The sequence below is a fragment of the Scyliorhinus canicula genome, chromosome 3 (genome assembly GCF_902713615.1).
Source record: "Scyliorhinus canicula chromosome 3, sScyCan1.1, whole genome shotgun sequence".
NCBI lineage: Eukaryota > Metazoa > Chordata > Chondrichthyes > Carcharhiniformes > Scyliorhinidae > Scyliorhinus > Scyliorhinus canicula.
Genome location: NC_052148.1, coordinates 64,811,095 through 64,832,589, shown reverse-complemented (window position 1 = coordinate 64,832,589; position 21,495 = coordinate 64,811,095). Strand labels below are relative to the sequence as shown.

Sequence of the window (21,495 nt, the reverse complement as noted above, 5' to 3'; positions counted from 1 at the left end):
AGAGAGGGGCAAGGGGTTTTACTCATTTCATTCCAAATCTTTGGCCTTCTATAGGGAAAAAGCATGTCTGTGGGCAGGGAAGCAAAGTTGGTGGGCTTGCACAAGACGAGAACTAGGGAAACACAGTTTATGGTGGATTGTAAACAGGGAGGAGCACACAGAGATAGGAAGCAGGAAGACCACAAATAGATATGAACAAAAGGAAACCAAGGCTTTGCTTAAACGGGAAAAAAAATACACAAGGCTGCTGAAGACCTGGAGCCAATATAGATCAGTAAGTTCAGGAGTAATGGATGAACAAGCCTTGGTTTAGGTTAGGATACGAACACCGGGGTTTTATATATGCTAAAGTTAATGAAGACTAGCCAGAAGTGCAACGGAATATTCAACGTGCAAGATAATAGATTGGTTGACGGCTTCAGCAACAGAAAAGCTGAGGCCGGGCCAGAGATAGGCAGGTGATAAAAGCGTTTTTTGCGATAAGAGCAGATCTGGACCAAATAGGATATTACGGTTGGGAGAAATGACAAGCAACGTGATGAAAACATCTGTTACCTGATTTGGGTAATGTTAGTTGATGGAAGAGCCAGTGGCATACTCAAATAAATCTATCCATTAGAAGTGAAACGTACTCACTGTTCTATCTCATCAGATCAGTAGCATCACCAAAACGCCTACTTCTCAGTATTATTCTTGTTTGTCCCTCGGGATTACAATTTCAAGTTTCAGACTCCATCTTGAAAACAGTTTCTGATTTAGAGGTGGAGCTACTGAGTAATTCAGTTGATCAGTCATACTATATAATCTATTAGTTTGATTTGTTTTCTACGTATTTTTTTTCCTTTTAAATTTAGCGTACCCAATTCAGTTGTTTCCAATTAAGGAGCAACTTAGTGTGGCCAACCCACCTAGCCTGCACATCTTTGGGTTGCGGGGGAGAAACCCACGCAAACACGGGGAGAATATGCTAACTCCACACAGTGACCCAGAGCCAGGATCGAACCTGGGACCTCGGCGCCGTGAGGCTGCAGGGCTAACCCACTGCACCACCGTGCTGCCCCCTTGTTTTCTACTTAAAGGAGAAATGCTGGCAATGACAATGAGGATCCCTTACATGATTTCAGTTTTCACTAGTCACAGCCATTTTTGATTCAGATTTTCACAGGAACATAGGAGCAGGAGTAGGTTATTCAGCCCTTTGAACTACCTCTGCCATTCAATAAGACCATTTTCTTTCTTGTCTGCCCCCCAAAACCCTGGACTCCCTTGTCTATCAAAAATCTATCTAACTCAGCCTTGAATTAATTCAATCATCCAGCCTCCACTGCTTTCTGGGGAAGAGAATTCCACATACTGATAAACCCTTTAAAGAAAAAGATTTCTCCTCTTTGGTTTAAAAGGGAGATGGTTTGCTGATGAAAGAAAACTTGCATTTATAAAGCTTTGGATTTGCACCGATCTTTGCCTGGCAGTGTTCCTGAAATGCCTCTTCAGACATTTTCATAGCTATAGAAATGCAATCTTTTTTAAAACTTAAAATAGTAAAGCTAAATTATATTTGCATTTTGATTTAATGTTAAATTCTCATTTCACTGACCATTTGTGTTTCTGCAAATAATTGAACAGAATGATGAAAACAGGTATATAACTTAATATATTACAGACTTCTTTTGGTAGGATTGTTCCAGGCTATTAATTTCATTTGTTTTGTCCAATATTCAATTTGCCTTCCTAATCATTTGCTGTACCTGCATACTAATGTTTTTGGATTATGTACAGGACACCCAGACCTTTATGTACTACTGAGTTCTGCAATATCTCTCCATTGAGCACGGTAGCATTGTGGATAGCACAATCGCTTTACAGCTCCAGGGTCCCAGGTTCGATTCCGGCTTGGGTCACTGTCTGTGCGGAGTCTGCACATCCTCCCCGTGTGTGCGTGGGTTTCCTCTGGGTGCTCCGGTTTCCTCCGGGTGCTCCGGTTTCCTCCCACAGTCCCCTCCGGGTGCTCCGGTTTCCTCCCACAGTCCAAAGATGTACAGGTTAGGTGGATTGGCCATGATAAATTGCCCTTAGTGTCCAAAATTGCCCTTAGTGTTGGGTGGGGTTACTGGGTTATGGGGATAGGGTGGAGTTGTTGGCATTGGGTAGGGTGCTCTTTCCAAGAGCCGGTGCAGACTCGATGGGCTGAATGGCCTCCTTCTGCACTGTAAATTCTATGATTTAAATAGTATGTTGCTTTTCTATTCTTTCTACCAAAGTGGACAAGTTCACATTTTCCCACATTATAACCAACCTGCCAATGCTTTTTGCCTATTAATTTAACCTGCAGGCTACCTCCCTTACTTTCATACCTATCATACACGTCATGTCAGTCACCGGTGTGAACCCCCTCACGTCACTGGTGTGAACCCCATCACGTCACCAGCGTGAGGGCGGCATGGTGACAGTGGGTAGCACAGCTCCAGGGTCCCAGGTTCAATTCCTGGCTTGGGCCACTGTCTGTGCGGAGTCTACACATTCTCCCTGTGTCTGCATAGGTTTCCTCTGGATGCTCCGGTTTCCTCCCACAGTCCACACACAGACACGGGGAGAATGTGCAGACTCCACACAGACAGTGACCCAAGCCGGGAATCGACCCCGGGTCCCTGGCACTGTGAAGAAACAGAGTTAGCCACTGAGCTACCATGCCTCCATCCTGTTCACAGTTTGATTTTAAAGTATCTTTGGGAAATTTTTCCAAGTCTTTTACTGTGATACAACCTTTAATTTACTTTACAGTCACAGACGACGCACCCTAATCATAGAATTTACAGTGCAGAGGCCATTTGGCCCATCGAGTCTACACCAGCCCCTGAAAGAGCAGCCTACACACCCCCACCCCATCACCAAAACCCCATCTAACCTTTGGACTCTTTGGGCAATTTAACATGGCCAATCCACCTAACCTGCACATCTTTGGATTGTGGGAGCACACGGAGGAAACACACACATGGGAAGAACGTGCAGACTCCGCACGGACAGTGACCCAAGCTAGGATTCAAACCAGGGTCCCTGGCGCAGTGAAGCAACAGTGCTAACCACTCAAACAGTCTTTTAGTTTTGCTGGGATAAATCTTTGCTCAGAGTTATTGAATATCTACGTAAAGGTCTGCCACTGCCTTATCTTTCCACCTAGTTTCCTAGTTCACTTAAGCTAGACCTGTTTTCATACCCTTAGAGATACCTTTATTCAGGTTTAAAACCTGTGGCGAAGACACATATTTCACCCCTTTGAACTGAATATGAAATTATAAGACCATAAGACATAGAAGCAGAATTAGGTCACTCGGCCCATCAAGTCTGCTCCGCATTTAATCATGGCTGATATTTCTCTCATCACCATTGTCCTGCCGTCTCCCCATAACCCTGATCCCCTTATTAATCAAGAACCTATCTATCTCTGTCCAGACACTCCGTGACTTGGCCTCCGCAGCCTTCTGCGGCAAAGCGTTCCACAGATTCACCACACTCTGGCTGAAGAAATTCCTCCAAATCTTTGTTTTAAAGGATCATCCCTTTAGTCTGAGATTGTTTCCTCTGCTTCTAGTTTTTCCTACAAGTGGAAACATCCTCTCCATGTCCACTCTAACCGGGCCTCGCAGTATCCTGCAAGTTTCAATAACACCCTCCCTCATCCTTCTAAACTCCAACGAGTACAGACCCAGAGTCCTCAACCATTCCTCATATGACACGCTGTTCATTCCAGGGATCATTCTTGTGAACCTCCCCGGACCCTTTTTTTCTATCATGTTATGCTACAAACACATGTTTTGCAGCCAGGAAACATCCGGACAATAGTTTAACAGATCAACATTCATTTCCTAATAGACATTGCTTAAATTTAACAAAATCAGCTAGAGTATTTAAATTATGAAGATGAATAAGCTAATGTTCAAAAATGATCGGAACAAAACATGGAATGTGAACATACTGCTCCATGAGGAAAAGCAAATGTCTTTTGGTGCCAAATTGAAATCCAATAAAACTATTCATGGCCAAGTATGATACAGATACTTACAAAGAAAAAAAACAAGTGTATGGATTATTTAAGGAATTTGTATTGATCCTTTCAGAACACTTTGGTTCTTGGTGAATAAAGAACTCGGCCATTGAATTCTGTTCATGATATTGCTGAAAAGAGACATGCTGCTGAAGTTTTTCATTTTGCACACATCAGCACAAATATAAGAATGCCAAATTTTAAACTATCACAATTTATGCTAGAGAGAGGGTGCCGACTGGTCAGTCAACCTTGATTTATTTTTAGTATTCTTTCAAGTCTTGTGGTTAAGGTAGCATCTGTCGCCCATTCCTAATTGGCTGTAAGGTAGTAGTGAGCTACCTTCTTTAAAAGCTGCAGTTAATGTGGTGCAGATACACCTGCAGAGCTGCCTCCAAGTCAGAAACTGAGGTTTTAAGTAGTGTAAAACTGAGTTTGAAATCTAGGGTGGGCGTACAACAGCAGTACTGAGAATTACAGCATTGATGGTGATGCCACCCTTCTGACGATCAGATGTGTTGCCATGGAGAAAGCATTGGAGAACTGTGGGCTCCCTGTGCTTCCAGGTAATTCAAAAAGGTTTAAGGTTTGAAAATATTATTTTTGTTTGCAGAAAACAGGGGCTGGATTCTCCCCTACCAGGCGTGACGGAGGGTCCCGGCGTAGGGGAGTGGCGCCAACCACTCAGGGGTCGGGCCTCCCCAAAGGTGGGGAATTCTCTCCACCTTTGGGGGCCAGCCCCGCGCCGGAGCGGTTGGCACCAGAAGACTGGCGCAAAAAACCGGCGCCCCCAGCAGCGGGGCTGGCGGTCGGCGCATGCGCCGGCAGTGACGTCAACGGCCAGCTGCCGCTGACGTCACCATCGGCGCATGCGCGATGTGGGTTTCTCTTCCGCCATGGTGGAGGCCGTGGAAGGAGAAAGAGTGCACCCAGGGCACTGGCCCGGAGTCTGAGCGGGGGGGCCCCGATCGCGGGCCAGGCCACCGTGGGGGCACCCCGCGTGGTTCGATCGCCCCCCCCCCCCCCCAGGACCCGCTCACGCCGCTGAACCCACCGTTACAGAGGTGGTTCAAACCTCGGCGGCGGGAGAGGCCTCCCAGCGGCAGGACTTCGGCCCATCCGGGCCGGATAATCACCGCAGGGACCTCGCCGATCGGAGTGGCGAGATTCCCGCCACTGCCACTTCCCTGGTGGGGGTCGGAGAATTTCGCCCCAGGTCCTTGAATATATGAGTGTATGTCATTTCTAGCAAGCGTGAATGAGTCAGGCTACAAGCCTGCCTGATGATCTTAAAACCATATACCCGTGTTTAAGTTTCGCAAGGGTGGGCTATTTGAGTGCAGTCGATACTCCATGCATATTATGAATAGCAGGAGGAACACGTTTATTTGATCAGCCAATTGTCGGGATGTATGGCTACGTACCTGTCATTGCATCAGTACAAATTCACAGATAACTTTGCACAATATGTGCGCAAGGTGGTGCATCTTTTCAGACTGACTGTAGTATCCTGTTAATTGGAAACAACATCGTGATACAACTGTTCTGTAGCAATGTGAAATGGCTTGCTTAACCTGTTGTTCAAATTTGATATAATTTGCCTTAATCTGGGGTAGATTAGGCACTTTTCAGACTGGATGGTGGCGGGTGGCCTAAGGGTCATTTGCGAGTTTACACTCTGCACAGTGAACAATGATCGGGTCAGGATAGCCACTAACCTGTAGCCTAGCTTTGATGTGCTCTTTTTCTGCAGTGACCTTACAACATGAGAAAATGGCGAGGACCCTATTTACAAGGGACTTTTCACAGTAATTTCATTGCAGTGTTAATGTAAGCCTACTTGTGACAATAAAGATTCTTTAAAAAGATTGCTGATAAGACCAATCTTATAGCGTGTTGATCTGTGCGAATTCAAATGCATATATTGGCAGGCGAAGGTAGGATTGCAGTAGACAGTAGCGGTGAAACTAGTAAATGAGAAGCTTCGGCAAAATATCTCCCTTTTCAGCAACATTCAAGTTCTGTCCTACTAAATGCTGTTCATTATCATGCTGCTATGTCAATTGGCACGTGCTTTGGTGGCTTATAAAATCAGTAGGTTGTATTTGAACAAAGACAAGGGGCTGGATTCTCTGATTTTTGGACTATGTCCCCACGCCGTCGTAGAAACTGTGAACTTCCATGCCAGAAAAACTGCCATCAAAGGGCCATATATTCCTCGGCCTGCATTGGGCCATCAGTGAACCAGCGAGAAACTAGAAGCTTTTGCTGCAGATACAGGCCCCTGCACTTCTGGGTCAGAGGCTGCGCCGTGTTCCATGGCGGATTCAGACCACGGAGCTGGACCCTAAACATACTGTCCCCGATCAGCTATGCGCCCGACCCGGACCATCTGCTCAAAATTAGCGTGCTGACGTACAAGGCCCTCCCCGCCCTCCGACCTGCTTGCCCCCGATCACGGCGGCCACGGACTAAGTCCGCAGCCACCACGTTAGTTTCCCGACAGGCAGGACCATGGTAGATCCACGCCGGCCGGTCGGGATCGGAGAATGGACAGGCGGGCCTCCAGCAATGGCCGCAGGTAGGAGATACCCGGCGCGGCCATGATCCCATGTGGGAAACTGGATTTTCTGCTCTGGTGCCGGCCACGATATCAGCATTGGGGTGCGGAGAATCCAGCCCAAGTACTTTCAGACCTTTAATGCCTGACACTGACTGCTATAATTTATCGTTGCCATTGAATAGTTTTTTTCATGTACATAAAATATTCTCATGTTAAATGAAATAAAGGTCCACAAACATTTAAACTTCGATATCTTCAAGATGTAGGGTCGAGAAAATTAAATGAAATTATTTAGACAAAAAAAAACTTAATTGATCCAGCAAGCATTTGCATTGTTTGAACTGATTAACCACTCTGGAACAAATACAAATATTATAGGGGCAACTATTCAAAAATATTTGAAACTGCTGTCAAGTTTTTAAATCATTTGGTCTTTCTCAAACATGATTCACTCAGTAATGAGTGTAGACTGGATATGCCAGAATGTTTAGAAAATATGTGTGCATATTGTGCACCTAGTTATGTGTGCATGTATACATTGAAGGGAAAATATATATTAAAGACTGAACAAATAAACTACTGGGGCTGGTTTAGCATAGTGGGCTAAATAGCTGGCTTGTAATGCAGAACAATGCCAGCAGCGCGGGTTCAATTCTCGTACCTGCCTCCCTGAACAGGTGCCAGAATGTGGCGAATATGGGCTTTTCATAGTAACTTCATTGAAGCCTACTTGTGACAATAAGTGATTATTATTATTCATCAGCTTCTGGAAATGGCTGTGATGTAAAATTGGGCAAGAAAATGCAGCATTCCACTTCAGATGCTAATTATAAGGTGAGAAAAGTAGACAAAAAGTAGAGAAATCAAAGCCAGTTGATGAAATGAAATACTCAAGGGTTTCAAATATTTTAATTGTGATGTCCTGTAGTCACAAGAACAGAACAAATCTCACATCTCAGGAGGAAGAACTTGGCAAAACTGAAATAGCTGGAAATCCGAAACATCCTCCTTACAATGAAAGTAAAAACAATTTCAGTAAAACATGTTCTTAAATAAAAGCCCACATTTCAAAGAAACGTGGTACCATATATATGTCAGTGGTTTGAGTTGAAAAACCTGATCCTTGTGATGCAAAACAGTATCTGTGATTAAGGCTGTACAAGTTAACCATAACCAACGTTGATTTAATGTCTGGAAGTGGTCATTTATAGCCACATTTAATACTTGGGTGTCAGTTGGAAGCATACATCCCCCGAGGGACAGAATGTGATTTTTCACTCCCCACGAGGAACCTGAGTCCTAAAGAATAGAGTGTGCTTTTGCAAACATCACCTGCTGAATAGGACATTAATCCAAGGTCATTGCTCATCCTCATTCACAACATATATCTGATACTATCAGTCCTGAATTCTGATACCAATTCCAAAGTAAAATGTTTAAATTTGATACAAGATTTGGCTCACAATGGGGCAGCACAGTGGTTAGCACTGCTACCTCAGTGCCAAGGTCCGATCCTGGCTCTGGGTCACTGTCCGTGTGGAGTTTGCACATTCACCCCGTGTTTGCGTGGGTTTCACCCCCACAATGCAAAGATATGCAGGGTATGTGGATTGGCCACGCTAAATTGCCCCTTAATTGGAAAAAATGAATTGGGTGCTCTGGATTTTAAAAAAAGAGTTGGCTCACAATGAGTAAAGAGGCCCATGAGCACATTTTGACACATTAAGAGTGTTGGTGAGTGCAGATTTAATCACCGTCTTCTTGAGATAATACCTACCAACAGTGGTGGAGAGTTATCATTGCATTTTCTGTCAGCTTCTCTGCCTTAAAATGTTAAACTTTTCCCTAGGGTGGCAACATGAACTCTTGGTTCTTGGGTTCTCAAAAATAAACCAGGCAAATAGAAGGCTTTGATACCAACCTTTTAATTATGCAAGACTGTAATAATGGTTCAATGGCAAAACATTGACGCTGGAAAATGAATAAAAAGTTGTTTCCAGCATTTTCTGTTTGCAAAATGGTTACTGGCATTGGTGACTGTTACACTTTGGCGTTTCAATCCCAGGTACTTTTCTTAAATTAGGTGAATGATGTAGCACTATTAAAAATCTAGGTAGGTTTTACAAAACCTATGCATTGAATTGTGAACCTATGTCACTATACTCCAACTTACTGAAACATTTTATACTTGATGGTCATCATTGCAGGATTGCACTTCTCAGAACTTTATTAGAAACTCAAATATTCATCAAGTTTTAAACATAATTTCTTGAACAAATACAGTTGGCACAAAAACATGAAATGTGGAGCAGACCTACATGATGGTTGTAACTATAAGGAATGGCTTGATCCTGGGTCTGTTCCAAACACTTGAAACAACCAGAACTTGAATGATATTAGCAGGTATACGGTTGCCAGAAATTTTGCTAGGTACTCAGAACCGTTTGTATTAGAATATTAAACCATATTTTGCAGAACAGTCTACAGATTTTTATGGTGCAGTCATGTGCATCTTACAGCTGGAGAAATTAAATAATTGTTCCTATTTTTAAGCATATGTATTATGAAAGAAAAGTGCTTGTTTTTTTTCAAACTGATGCATATTAGAATGTATCTGCCAGCAGAATCACATATTGCTCCCTGGTTCAGCTGAGTCACACAATCCAAGAAGTCTGATCTTATATAGCTGATCTCAGATTGGGAAATCATTGAGTAACCCTTTGAGCCAATGAGATAATCAGTAAATGTTCTAATTTCTCATTAAATTACATTGTCTTTGCTGTAAAGCACGCCTATGGATAGTGATAATAAAATGGCCAACCTCAGTGGTGATGTCTCTGTTAAAAATTCATGGGCATGGAAGATTGATTTGGTTTCTCTCTACAAAAACAAATGCTGCTACCTGCTCACTATTTCCAAGATTTTACGGATTCTGTTTTAGAATAATTCTACATCTTCACGGAATTTGAACAGTACAGGAGGCAGCCATTTGGCCCATCAAGTCTGCAGTGGCTCTCCAAAAAAGCATTCTACATAGTCCCATTCCCCTGTCTTATTCCTGTAACCTTGCATCATTGAATTTGTCTATATATGTTAGTGGAACCCACCTCTTCATTCACTTAAGGAGCTGCGCTCCGAAAGCTAGTGACTCCAAACCATCCTGTTGGACTTAAACCTGATGTTTTAAGACTTCGCACTGTGCCCACCCCAGTCCAACACCAACACACATCATTATTCCTGTAACCTTGCACATTCTCTCTTTTCAGACAGTAATCCAATTCTCTTTTCAATACCTTGATCGAGCCTACCTCCCTCACCCTCTCAGGAGGTTAATTCCAGACTCCTACCACCCTCTGGTGAAAACCTTTTTCCCCACATCACTTCTCCTACTTTAACCAATTATTTTTAATCTGTGCCCTTGAGTGGAAATGGCTTCTCACTATCCATACCCCTCAGGATATTGAACACCTCTGTCAAACCTCCTCTCAGCCTTCTTTTCTCCAAGGAACAGTCCAAAGATGTGCGGGTTAGGTGGATTGGCCATGCTAAATTGTCCGTAGTGTAAGGTTAATGGGGGGATTGTTGGGTTACGGGTATACGGGTTACGTGGGTTTAAAGTAGGGTGATCATTGCTCGGCACAACATCGAGGGCCGAAGGGCCTGTTCTATGAACACACTCCGAACCTCCCCAATCTATATTCATTGCTAAAGTTATTTATCCCTGGCATCAGGAGGCTGCCACTCAGCCCCGCCATTCAATAAAATCATGGCTGAATGGATTGCGACTTCAATCCCCATTCCTGCCTACTCCCAATAACCATTCACCCCCTTGATGATCAAGAATCTTTTGAGATATGTCTTTAAAGACATTCTGCTTGCACTGCGTTTTGCACTGAGTTCCAGAGACTCACGACCCACAGAAAAAAAATTATGCTCACGCTGTCTTACATAAGCAACCCCTTATTTTTAAATAGCGATCCCAAGTTCTACATTATCCGACAAAAGGAAATATTCTCTCCACATCTACCCTGCTAAATACCTCTCAGCATCTTAAAGGTTTTGACCTTACTTTTCTAAATTATTTTGGATACAAACTTAATCTATCCAACCTTTCCTCGTACGACAACCCGCTCATTCCTGGTATTAGCTAGTAAACCTTCACTGATCTGCTTCCACATTTCCATCTGAGGCCGGTACTGTACCCAATACTCCTGATGGTGTTGCACCTGTACAACTGAAGCATAACCTCCCTACTTTTGTAATCAATTCCCCTCACAATAAATTATAACATTCTATTAACTTTCCTAATTACTTGCTGTATCTGTACACTAAACTTGAGGTTCATGTAGTTTGCTACCCAGATGCTTCTGCACCACAGATTTGCAATCTCTAACCATTTAGATAAGCTTTTTTTGCTTCCTGCAAAAAGAAAATTTCACATTTGCCAGATCTATGCCCACTCACTTATTGCATGCCCCTCTGTAGCCTCCTTATGCCTGCTTCACAATTTACTTTCCTACCTCTATCATCAGAAAATTTTGCAACCATACCTTCAGTCAATTCATCCAAGCCATTGAAAAAAAAAGGTTTCAAAGCTTTTAAGATGCTGAGGGGTATTTAGCAAGGTGGATATGGAGAGGATGTTTCCTCTTGGCAGATAACTAGAACTTGTGGGCAGGGCGGGTTACTATTTAAAAATAAGGGGCTGCTTATTTAAGACAAGGAGATGAGGAGAATTTTTTCTGAAGCTCCTGATTCTCTGGAACTCATCCTCAAAACACAGTGCAAGCAGTCCCAATAGATTCTTGATCAACAAGGGTGAATGGTGATCGGGAGTAAGCATGAATGTGGGGTTGAAGTTACAATCCGATATAAATGATAAGAAGTTGAGGTACCCAACAGATTCCTGTGGCATACTACTCGTCACATCATGCCAACCAGAAAAAGCCAAGCTCATATCAAAGCTCCAAAACCTAGGACTTGGCTCCCCACTCTGCAACTTGATCCTCGATTTTCTGACCAACAGACCATAATCAGTAAGAATGACCAACAACACCTCCTCCACAATAGTCATGGGCCCCGCAAGGCTGTGTACTTAGCCCTCTACTCTACTCCCTGTACACACACGACTGCGTGGCAAAATTTGATTCCAACTCCATCCACAAGTTTGCTGACAATAACGACCACAGTGGGCCGGATCGCAAATAACGACGAGTCAGAATACAGGAGGGAGATTGAGAACCTAGTGGAGTGGTGCAGCGACAACAATCTCTCCCTCAATGCTAGCAAAACTAAAGAGCTGGTCATTGACTTCAGGAAGCAAAGTACTGTACACACCCATCAGCATCAACGGGGCTGAGGTGGAGATGGTTAGCAGTTTCAAATTCCTCAGGGTGCACATCTCCAAACGTCTGTCCTCATCCACCTATGTCGACGCTACCACCAAGAAAGCACAACAGTGCCTATATTTCCTCAGGAAACTAAGGAAATTTGGCATGTCCTCATTATCCCTTACCAATTTTACAGATGCACCATAGAAAGCATCCTATCGGGCTGCATCACAGCCTGGTATGGCAACTGCTCGTCCCAGGACCGCAAGAAACTTCAGAGAGTCGCGAACACCGCCCAGTCCATCACACGAACCTGCCTCCCATCCTGCATCTACACCTCCCGCTACCTGGATAAAGCGGGCAGCATAATCAAAGACCCCTCCCACCCGGCGTACTCACTCTTCCACTTCTTCCATCAGGCAGGAGATACAGAAGTCTGAGAACACGCATGAACAGACTTAAAAACAGCTTCTTCCCCACTGTTAACAGACTCCTAAATGACCCTCTTATGGACTGACCTCATTAACACTACACCCTGCTTCATCCGATGCCAGTGTTTATGTAGTTACATTGTATACCTTGTGTTGCTCTATTATGTATTTTCTTTTATTCCCTTTTCTTCCCATGTACTTAATGATCTGTTGAGCTGCTCGCAGAAAAATACTTTTCACTGTATCTCAGTACACGTTACAATTAACAAATCCAATCCAATGACCTATTTATACCTGTTTCCTGATAGTTTGCCAATCTTCAATCCATGCCAATATATAATAATCTTTATCACAAGTCGGCTTACATTAACACTGCAATGAAGTTACTGTGAAAATCCCACCCACACCATTAACTTTTTATTTTATGCAATGATGATCACAGTTTAATTACAAATAGTCAAGTGTATTTTAAATTATCATCTGGTATAGTTTATAGAACTCTCACCTCAAGTCAGAAGATTCTCATCAGAAGGTCGTACTCCAGTGTCCGAATACATAATCATCAGTGCAGCACTGAACAAGTGCTGCATTGTCAGAAATATTGTGCAATAAGCAAGATCTATCTGTTCAAATGGACAAAGATCCAATAGGAGCATTCAAAGAACCAGAGGCTCCAGGATCATAGAATCCCTACAGTGCAGGAAGCCATTCGGCCTATCGGGTCTACATCGACCCTCTGAAAGAGCTCCGTATCTTGGCCCATTCCCCACAACCCCACCCAAGCTTCAGACACTAAGGGGCAATTTAGCATGGCCAATCCACCCAACCTCTGCATCTTTGGACTATGGGAGGAAAGCGGAGCATCCAGAGGAAACCCAAGCAGACACAGGGAGAATGTGCAAACTTCAGAGTCATCCGAGGTCAGAATCAAACCTGGGTCCCTGGCACTTTGAGGCAGCGCTGTGTCACCATGCCACTCTCCTTGTGACATGACCATGACCAACATTTATCTGAGTAAAACCACCAAAACAGATTAACTGTTCATTTATCTCATTTATTATTTGTGGGACCCAGCTAACAAGTTTTTTCTGGACAACAATGATTATACTTAAAAAGTAATTCACTAGCTGAGAAGTTTTTGTGACATTGAGCATGTGATGAAGCACTAGAGAAATGCTTGTTTTTTTTCTTATTGTAATCTTATTACCTTTCACAGGAAATAGATTTCTAATCAAAAGAGGGTTTAAAGAGTTGTTCAGAATAATAACTAACTACTTATCGCAAAAGTATCTTAAAAAAGTGAGACTTTTCATAAAACATGTTTGTGAAAATCCTGCAGAGCAGGATTCTCGGCTACACACTACCATAAATTTACTGGGCCACCAAGATAGCCATTAATTAATTCATGCTGGTCAATTTTCGATATGCTGACCTCAGCCCAATTTTGAGCCCTGGTAAAACTATTATATAATGATCAATCAACCTGTGTTCTTGTCAAATCTGTATTACTTTTAAAATCTTACAATATTTATTTCCTTTTGTATTAAACAATCTTGAATTTCAATCTATTCAAAGGCCATGAAAACAATACCTACAATTTTCATGGAAAACTATGGATTACACTATTAAACCAAATTTCTCATTCCTTAAAATATGCATTTAGGTACGGCTGAAGGTTAGAACACAATTTAAGTTGATGACACAAAGTCATTGTTCTATTTGAGTTAAATGCATAGACACCAAGTGTCTGCTTAAACAAGATTAAATGGTCAGAACATAATTGCCAGGTGAAATAAACAGTGCTCCTAACATTTTAACCCACACCCATTACAATGCCCTTGGTGTGGAAGACAAGGCTTTGAAGACTAAGAAAAAAAACTAAATCTAATTTGAAAATTACACAGATCTTCTGTAGAACTACGCCCCTTCACTTTTAGGTGCAAAAATAAGAGACAACGTACACGTCGTCATTTGAGATTTACCACAATTCTCTCGCAAGTTTGGCATCACCGCCCTGCAATTAAAGGCTGGGAGGTGAGGCCAAAGTGACATCGTATTCAAGGCCCAACCAGTCACTGCATCATTTAAAACTTGTGCAGCTACATTAAAATGCGCATTTATGGTCGCAAAGCAGGAAGTTAGCGCATCACACCAATCAGGGGAAGGTCAAAATTACAGGGCAACCAGGATCATTATTTTTGGTAAACATTAAAATGAACGCATTTGAATCCCCCACCCCATCAAATAAAATTAAAAATCACCAGGCAATGCCCGAAGCTCCAGTCAGGGGTGGGGGTGAAGCTATAGGGAGTGGAAAGCGGGGTGGCTGATGAAACGAAACTATTTCGAAATAAAATAACTACACAGATAGAGATTGTTTTTGATAAACAAAACCCTGCCTTACCAGCGGTTGTATTTCTGACCGGGCTGTGGGCACTTGAAATCGATCGATTTCTTCCATCATTTTGAATGGGGAAATCGAGGCAATGCTGCGGCCTTGTCTTATTTAATAGTTAAATGGCCTCCCCTTCCCCTCCATACACAGTTCAGTATTGACTCTGACAATGGTGATTTGCTTGTTTCTTTTTCGCCCGCTGTCTAACTCATCTTCTCCCCGGAGTGCCGCTTTGTGCAACTCCCGCAGAGACAGTGACTCAACTCCAACTTCCGGCTCCGGAAGTGACAACCACCCAACGCCTCTCAGGACCCCACCCCGCCCCGCAGCTCCTCGCCACAATAACAAATCACAAACATTCTCAGATTCTTCCTCGGCGCGACAGTCATAATAATTACTCGGAAAAAGTACCGTGCGACCGACGGAAAACTCTAATTTGTTTTTCAGTTCGAAGGAAGGGCGTTTCGCCCCATTCAGGCATCTCCTCAGACAGTCCGGTTGCCCCCGGTTACCGCCGGCTGCGCATCCCCTGGCGGTTTTGGCAACTTTAACCTGCGAATAACTGTCCCCCGATCATCTCTTTGATTGGATCTATTGATATGGTTTGATTGTTTGCATCTGAAAAGATAACTTTAGTCGCATCATTTGAATTGAACATGGGTTTTTTGGGCGGCGGATGGTGGAAGCTGCGGTTGCCAAGGTGACATGATTCAAACTTCCGGCTGTGTTGCTGCAGGGCAATTGTTACAGTCAGAGTTAGATTAACCTCTGTTCACTGTGACTGTTAGAGCTAGTTAAACCTCTGTTCACCGTGACTGTTAGAGCTAGTTAAACCTCTGTTCACTGTGACTGTTGGAGTTAGATTAACCTCTGTTCACTCTTACTGTTGAGCTAGTTAAACCTCTGTTCACTTTTACTGTTGGAGTTAGATTAACCTCTGTTCACTGTGACTGTTAGAGTTAGAATAACCTCTGTTCACTCTTACTGTTAAGAGTTAGATTAACCTCTGTTCACTCTTACTATTAGAGTTAGTTGAATCTCTGTTCACTCTCAGAGTTAGTTCAACCTCTTCATATTTACTATTAGAGATAGATTCACTATTTTGTTGTTAGAATTTAGATTTACTCTCTTCCCTCTTTCTGTTAGACAGCTAGAATTGGAGTCATTCTCTTCACACTTATTATAGAGAGTCAGAATTTAATTCACCCTTTTGCTGTTTAGATTTACTTATTTCACTCTTTCTGTTCGACAGTTCGAGTTAGATTCACTTTTTCTGTTGGACAGTTTCAGTTAGATTCAGTCTCCTCACGCTTAGTGTTAAATTTAGATTCTTCCATTGGCCTGACATCAAGATGCCACTGAAAACTAAAACCAGATCGGTAATTGGAACAAACTTTTCTTATCTTTTTTTTTTATATTTGTTGAAAAACTTTTGCTTTGTTTTATTTAATAATAATGACGTAATGTTAACTGGGATATAATTTGATTTAAAGCTGTGGAGGGTGTAGAATTCAGTAGAATGTATTTTAGCCAGGACATAATGAGCTCTACATTTAGGAAGGGGGGGGGGGTTGCGTGTGTGTGTGTGCGTGGGGGGGGGTTGTGATTCTGAACTCAGTTGTAAGGTTTGAAGCTGGGCAGTGTAAGGGTCTTGATGTTTATTCCCTGTTTATTCCCTTATTTCCCCTTTTGTTTTTGATTGATGGATGATTTATGGACATGTGTCTTTAAGGTTGACTGTACCTTTAATTCAAGCAGAAGAAAGCAGTGGCTTATGCCTTTAATTCAGTAAGAAGTCTTACAACACCAGGTTAAAGTCCAACAGGTGTGTTTCAAACACTAGCTTTCGGAGCACTGCTCCGAAAGGTAGTATTTGAAACAAACCTGTTTGACTTTAACCTGGTATTCTCAAACGTCTTACTGTGCTCACCCCAGTCCAACGCCGGCATCTCCACATCATGGCCTCTAATTCAAGCAGAGGATTTCAGCAGAAGGAGAGGTCGCTGTGTTTAGTCTGTTGGTTCAAACTGTAACTGTCGGCCAGCACCAATGACAGTGATTGGCTGGGACTCGGTTTGATTGACTTGGCTGATGGCCAATGAATTGGCTCCAAAGGCTGTGCTCTGCCTGTTAACAGGTGGTGATTCCACTGGAAGGCTTTTCAGAGTCCCGAGGTTCCGGTTTGGTTTAATTTTTTCATTATGGCAGCCTGTTGAAGGAATCTAACAAAATCTCTCCAAACAAAGATCTACTAATTCTCTCCACAAGGCCACTGTGAGGGCTGATTCTTCTTTTAGCAAGTCTGAGTGCCGTTCTCTTGAGGCTGCAGAGGCCTGACGTCAAATCACGAGCTGAAAGAAATGTTTGATGTAAAATACAGTGTCTCTACAGAAAGATAGAGGTCTGAATGCAAACCTCGAGCTGAAGGCCCAATGCGATGAGAAATAAAGCCTCCAGAGAGCCTGCTGCCTGTGAGTACGTCATTATCTAACTTGTGGGGTTCCTGAATGAATGGCTCTGCAAAGAAGACCCATTACCGGATGTAAACCAGAGACTTTAATCAGTAAGCGTGCAGTAAAGAAAGTGCACTAAGAACCACCATCTGAAGCATCTTTTGGCCTTCATCAATATTACTTTTACCCCTTTCCACCCTGATGGAACCATCAATTCACGGGACACGTGCTTTAAGATATGAACAGTGGTTTTAATCTACTTACTACAGAGCCAGCCTGTTACCCGTTGAACTCTCGATGAACTGCAGGCTGGCTCTGGACACAGTTATTTATACAGCAGTCAAGGGGGAGGAATCGTGGGCGGAGCCAAGGGTGGAGCCCTGTACAAACTCCTGAGCATTCCCAGAGCTACTCCCCCTAGTGGTCGGATAACGCTACTGCGCTTACAATGGTATTGGTAAATACATGTTACATTCACCACATTCACCCCCTGAAAAAAAATCAAGTCCGGCGGGGGTGGTGGTCTACAAAGGAAGTCTGTCCGGTGGTCGAACTGTCCGCTGTGTTCTGTGGAGCACCGGGGTTGAAGCCTCTTGCGGTGACTGGATGGGTGTTGTGTGCTGGGGTACAATGTCGGACTCCAGGGAGGGTTGTGTCTGAGCTTCATACTCTTCTGGTTTGACAGGGGACTGGCAGCGCTGGGGGCTAGTCGGCGCGGGTGCACGGAACTGGTGGAGCGAGCTCGTGGGCTCGGGAGCGCGAGGGGGGCGGCAGGATGGGATGTAGGGTGAGGGGTCCTTCTGTGGGGGTAGAGGGGGCGCTGGATCCGGCGGGTGCCAGATCCCGGAGGGATACTGTGTCCTGGCCGCCGTCAGGGAACTCGACAAAGGCGTACTGGGGGTTGGAGTGGAGCAAGCGCACCTTCTCAACAAGGGGGTCGGTTTTGTGTGCCCTGACGTGTTTCCTCAGGAGTACCGGGCCCGGTGTCCTCAGCCATGCCGGAAGTGAGACCCCCGTGGTAGTGCCCCTGGAAAAAATGAAGAGCCTCTCGTGAGGGGTCTGATTGGTTGCTGTGCATAAGAAGGACCTAATAGCGTGGAGCGCGTCTGGGAGGACTTCCTGCCACTGGGAGACTTGGAGCTTTCTAGACCGGAGGGTCAGTAGGACGGTCTTCCAGACCGTCGCGTTCTCCCTTTCAACCTGCCCGTTCCCCCTGGGGTTGTAGCTGGTAGTCCTGCTCAAGGCAATGCCCTTTTCAAGCAGGTACTGACGCAGCTCGTCGCTCATGAAGGACGAACCCCGGTTGCTGTGCACGTAGCTGGGGAAACCAAACAGGGTGAAGATGCTATGCAGGGCCCTAATGACTGTGTGGGAGGTCATGTCGGGGCACGGGATAACAAATGGGAAACGGGAGAACTCATCTACGACGTTTAGAAAGCAAACATTCTTGTTAGTTGAGGGGAGTGGCCCTTTGAAATCAATCGCGAGGCGTTCAAAGGGCCTAGAAGCCTTGACCAGGTGGGCCCTGTCTGGTCTATAGAAGTGTGGTTTGCACCCCGCACAGATTGGATAGTACCTGGTGACCGCTTTTACCTCCACGTTGGAGAAAGGCAGGCTTCGGGCTCTGATGTAGTGGGCGAGCCGGGTGACCCCCGGGTGGCAGAGGTCGTTGTGGATGACTTTCAGTCTGTCAATCTGCGCGCTGGCGCATGTCCCGCGGGATAGGGCATCCGGTGGCTCTTTGAGCTTCCCGGGTCGATACTTAATATCATAGCTATAGGTGGAGAGTTCGATCCTCCACCGAAGAATTTTATCATTTTTTATTTTGCCCCTTTGCGAGTTATCAAACATAAAGTCGACCGATATTTGGTCGGTGATGAGGATGAACCTCCTACCTGCGAGGTAGTACCTCCAGTAACGAATAGCCTCCACAATGGCTTGTGCTTCTTTCACGACTGAGGAGTGTCGGAGTTCTGAAGCGGGAGAAAAATGTGACTGGTCACCCTGCCTGATTTAGTGTAGCTGCTAGAGCTACCTCTGAGGCGTCCCTCTCTACCTGGTATGGAGTGGATTCATCCACCGCCCGCATGGCCGCTTTGGCGATGTCCTCCTTGATGCAGTTGAAGGCCTGGCGTGCCTCAGCTGACAGGGGAAATCGCGTGGCCTTAAAGAGTGGGCGGGCTTTGTCCGCATATTGAGGGACCCACTGGGCGTAGTAGGAGAAGAAGTCCAAGCACCGTTTGAGGGCCTTGGGGCAATGGGGGAGGGGGAGTTCTAAGAGGGGGCGCATACGGTCCGGCTCTGGGCCCAGGACTCCGTTTTCCACGACGTAGCCGAGGATGGCCAGTCTGTTTGTGTGGAAAACGCATTTCTCTTTGTTGTAGGTGATGTTTAATTTCTGTGCCGTCTGGAAAAAACGGTGGAGGTTGGCGTCGTGGTCCTACTGGTCATAGCCGCAGGTGGTGACATTGTCCAAGTACTGAAACGTGGCCCGCAGCCCGTACTGGTCCACCATTCGGTCCATTGCTCGTTGGAACACCGAGACCCCATTAGTGACGCCGAAGGGGACCCAGAGGAAATGGAAGAGGCGGCCATCGGCCTCGAATGCCGTGTAGTGGCGGTCCTCTGGGCGGATTGGGAGCTGGTGGTATGCAGACTTCAGTTCCACCGTGGAAAAGAGCCGATACTGGGCGACCTGATCTACCATGTCTGCAATCCTGGGAAGGGGATACGCGTCGAGGAGTGTAAATCTATTTATGGTCTGACTATAGTTGACAACCATGCGGAATTTTTCCCTGGTCTTAACGACCACCACCTGAGCTCTCCAGGGACTATTGCTGGCCTCTATAATCCCCTCACTGAGAAGCCTTCGGACCTCTGATCTGATAAATACCCTATCCTGCAGGCTGTATCACCTGCTACGAGTGGCTACGGGTTTACAGTCCTTTGTGAGATTGGCGAAGAGAGGAGGGGGGAGATTCGCAGCGTAGCGAGGCTGCAGATAGTGAGTGGGGGCCGGGGCCCGCCGAAGCTGAGGGTGAGGCTCTGGCGCGCAGAGGTTTGGCAAAACGTAGAGTTGAAATTTTGAGTAGCTAGCGCCTCGGATTGTGAGTGTCGCGGCGGTGCGCCCCTGGATCTGTACAGAATGGGAGCCTGAAGCGAGCGAGATAGTTTGCCGCACGGGGAAAACGGGGAGCGAACAGCGTCTTACCAGGTCTGGGTGTATGAAGCTCTCAGTGCTCCCGGAGTCAAAAAGGCATGGCGTGTTGTACCCGTTGATTTGGACCTCTGCCATCGAATTTCGCAGATGCTTCGGGCGTGATTGATCCAGGGTGACTGCGCCGAGTTGCGGGCCGCGTGACGAGCGTCCAGGGAGGTCGTACTCTTCCGATGAGTTGTCCGAGCGTGGAGATGCAGGTTGGGCCCGTGGATCGCACGTGGTGGGTGGCGAGGAAGATGGCGTCCAAGATGGCGGCCCCCATGAGTCGCACGTGGCCGCCCGCGTGGTGGAGGTTTGCCAAGATGGCGGCCCCCATGGATTGCACGTGGCGGGAGGGGGCGGGGCAGGGGCATAGGCCGCAGCGGTTCAGGCCCCGCGGGCCTGCGGGTGTGGGGAACGATTACTTCGTGCCGCTGGGGAGTTGGAAGCTGGGGCCCTTTTTGCGAGGCACACTCTCGCGTAGTGGCCTTTCCGCCCGCAGCTGCTGCAGGACGCGTTGCGGTCCGGGCAGTGCGCCGCGGGTGCTGATTCTGGCCGCAGAAATGGCAGGCTGGAGCAGCCTGGTGGCTGGGCGGCCGCGTGGCACAGGCCTGGGGGAGTCGCTGGTCGGGGGCCCATGATTGGGTCGTGGGGGTCGCGGGGATCGAGGTGAGGCTGCAGAAGGAGACCTCCATCGTGGTAGCAATTTCCACAGTTGTTTCTAAGCTTGGGCCCCTTTTTCCAGCAGTCGTTGGCGCACATAATTAGACCTGAGGCCCGCTACAAAAACATCGCGTACAGCAAGTTCTCTATGTTCAGCCGTGGTAACCGCTTGATAGTTACAGTCGTTAGATAGATTATTGAGCTCTCTTAAAAATTCGGCGAGTGATTCTGTAGGCCGCTGGCAGCGAGTCGTGAACACATGGCATGCGTAAACCTCGTTAATGGGCCTTACATACATCTTTTCGAGTATCGCTAGCGCGTATATGAACCGGCCGAGTTTAATTGTGTAGAGATTCTGTGGCTCACCCTCATGTGAAGTAGACTTAACTTCTGTTCCTCTGTTGTTTCGGCTGTGCTCA

General features: G+C 45.6%; 2 protein-coding genes across 6 annotated transcripts in view; one reads left to right on the top strand and one right to left on the bottom strand.

Annotated features, from left to right (window-relative positions):
- fam219aa (family with sequence similarity 219 member Aa) overlaps positions 1-15,047 on the bottom strand; it is an 89,077-nt gene extending 74,030 nt beyond the window's left edge. For both annotated transcript variants that reach the window (XM_038790654.1, XM_038790655.1), the window contains exon 1: positions 14,771-15,047. In XM_038790654.1, the coding sequence (XP_038646582.1) occupies positions 14,771-14,830 (60 nt within the window). In that variant the 5' untranslated portion in view covers positions 14,831-15,047. The remainder of the gene's footprint in view (positions 1-14,770) is intronic.
- Positions 15,048-15,334: 287 nt separating this feature from the next.
- Positions 15,335-21,495, top strand: part of dnai1.2 (dynein, axonemal, intermediate chain 1, paralog 2) — a 313,232-nt gene continuing 307,071 nt past the window's right edge. The window contains exons 1-2 of one of the 4 annotated variants that reach the window (XM_038790652.1): positions 15,335-15,461; positions 16,046-16,140. In XM_038790652.1, the coding sequence (XP_038646580.1) occupies positions 16,114-16,140 (27 nt within the window). In that variant the 5' untranslated portion in view covers positions 15,335-15,461; positions 16,046-16,113. Of the gene's footprint in view, positions 15,462-15,497; positions 16,141-21,495 lie in introns of those variants that run through there. The other 3 variants (XM_038790651.1, XM_038790653.1, XM_038790650.1) reach the window with 3 other exon arrangements.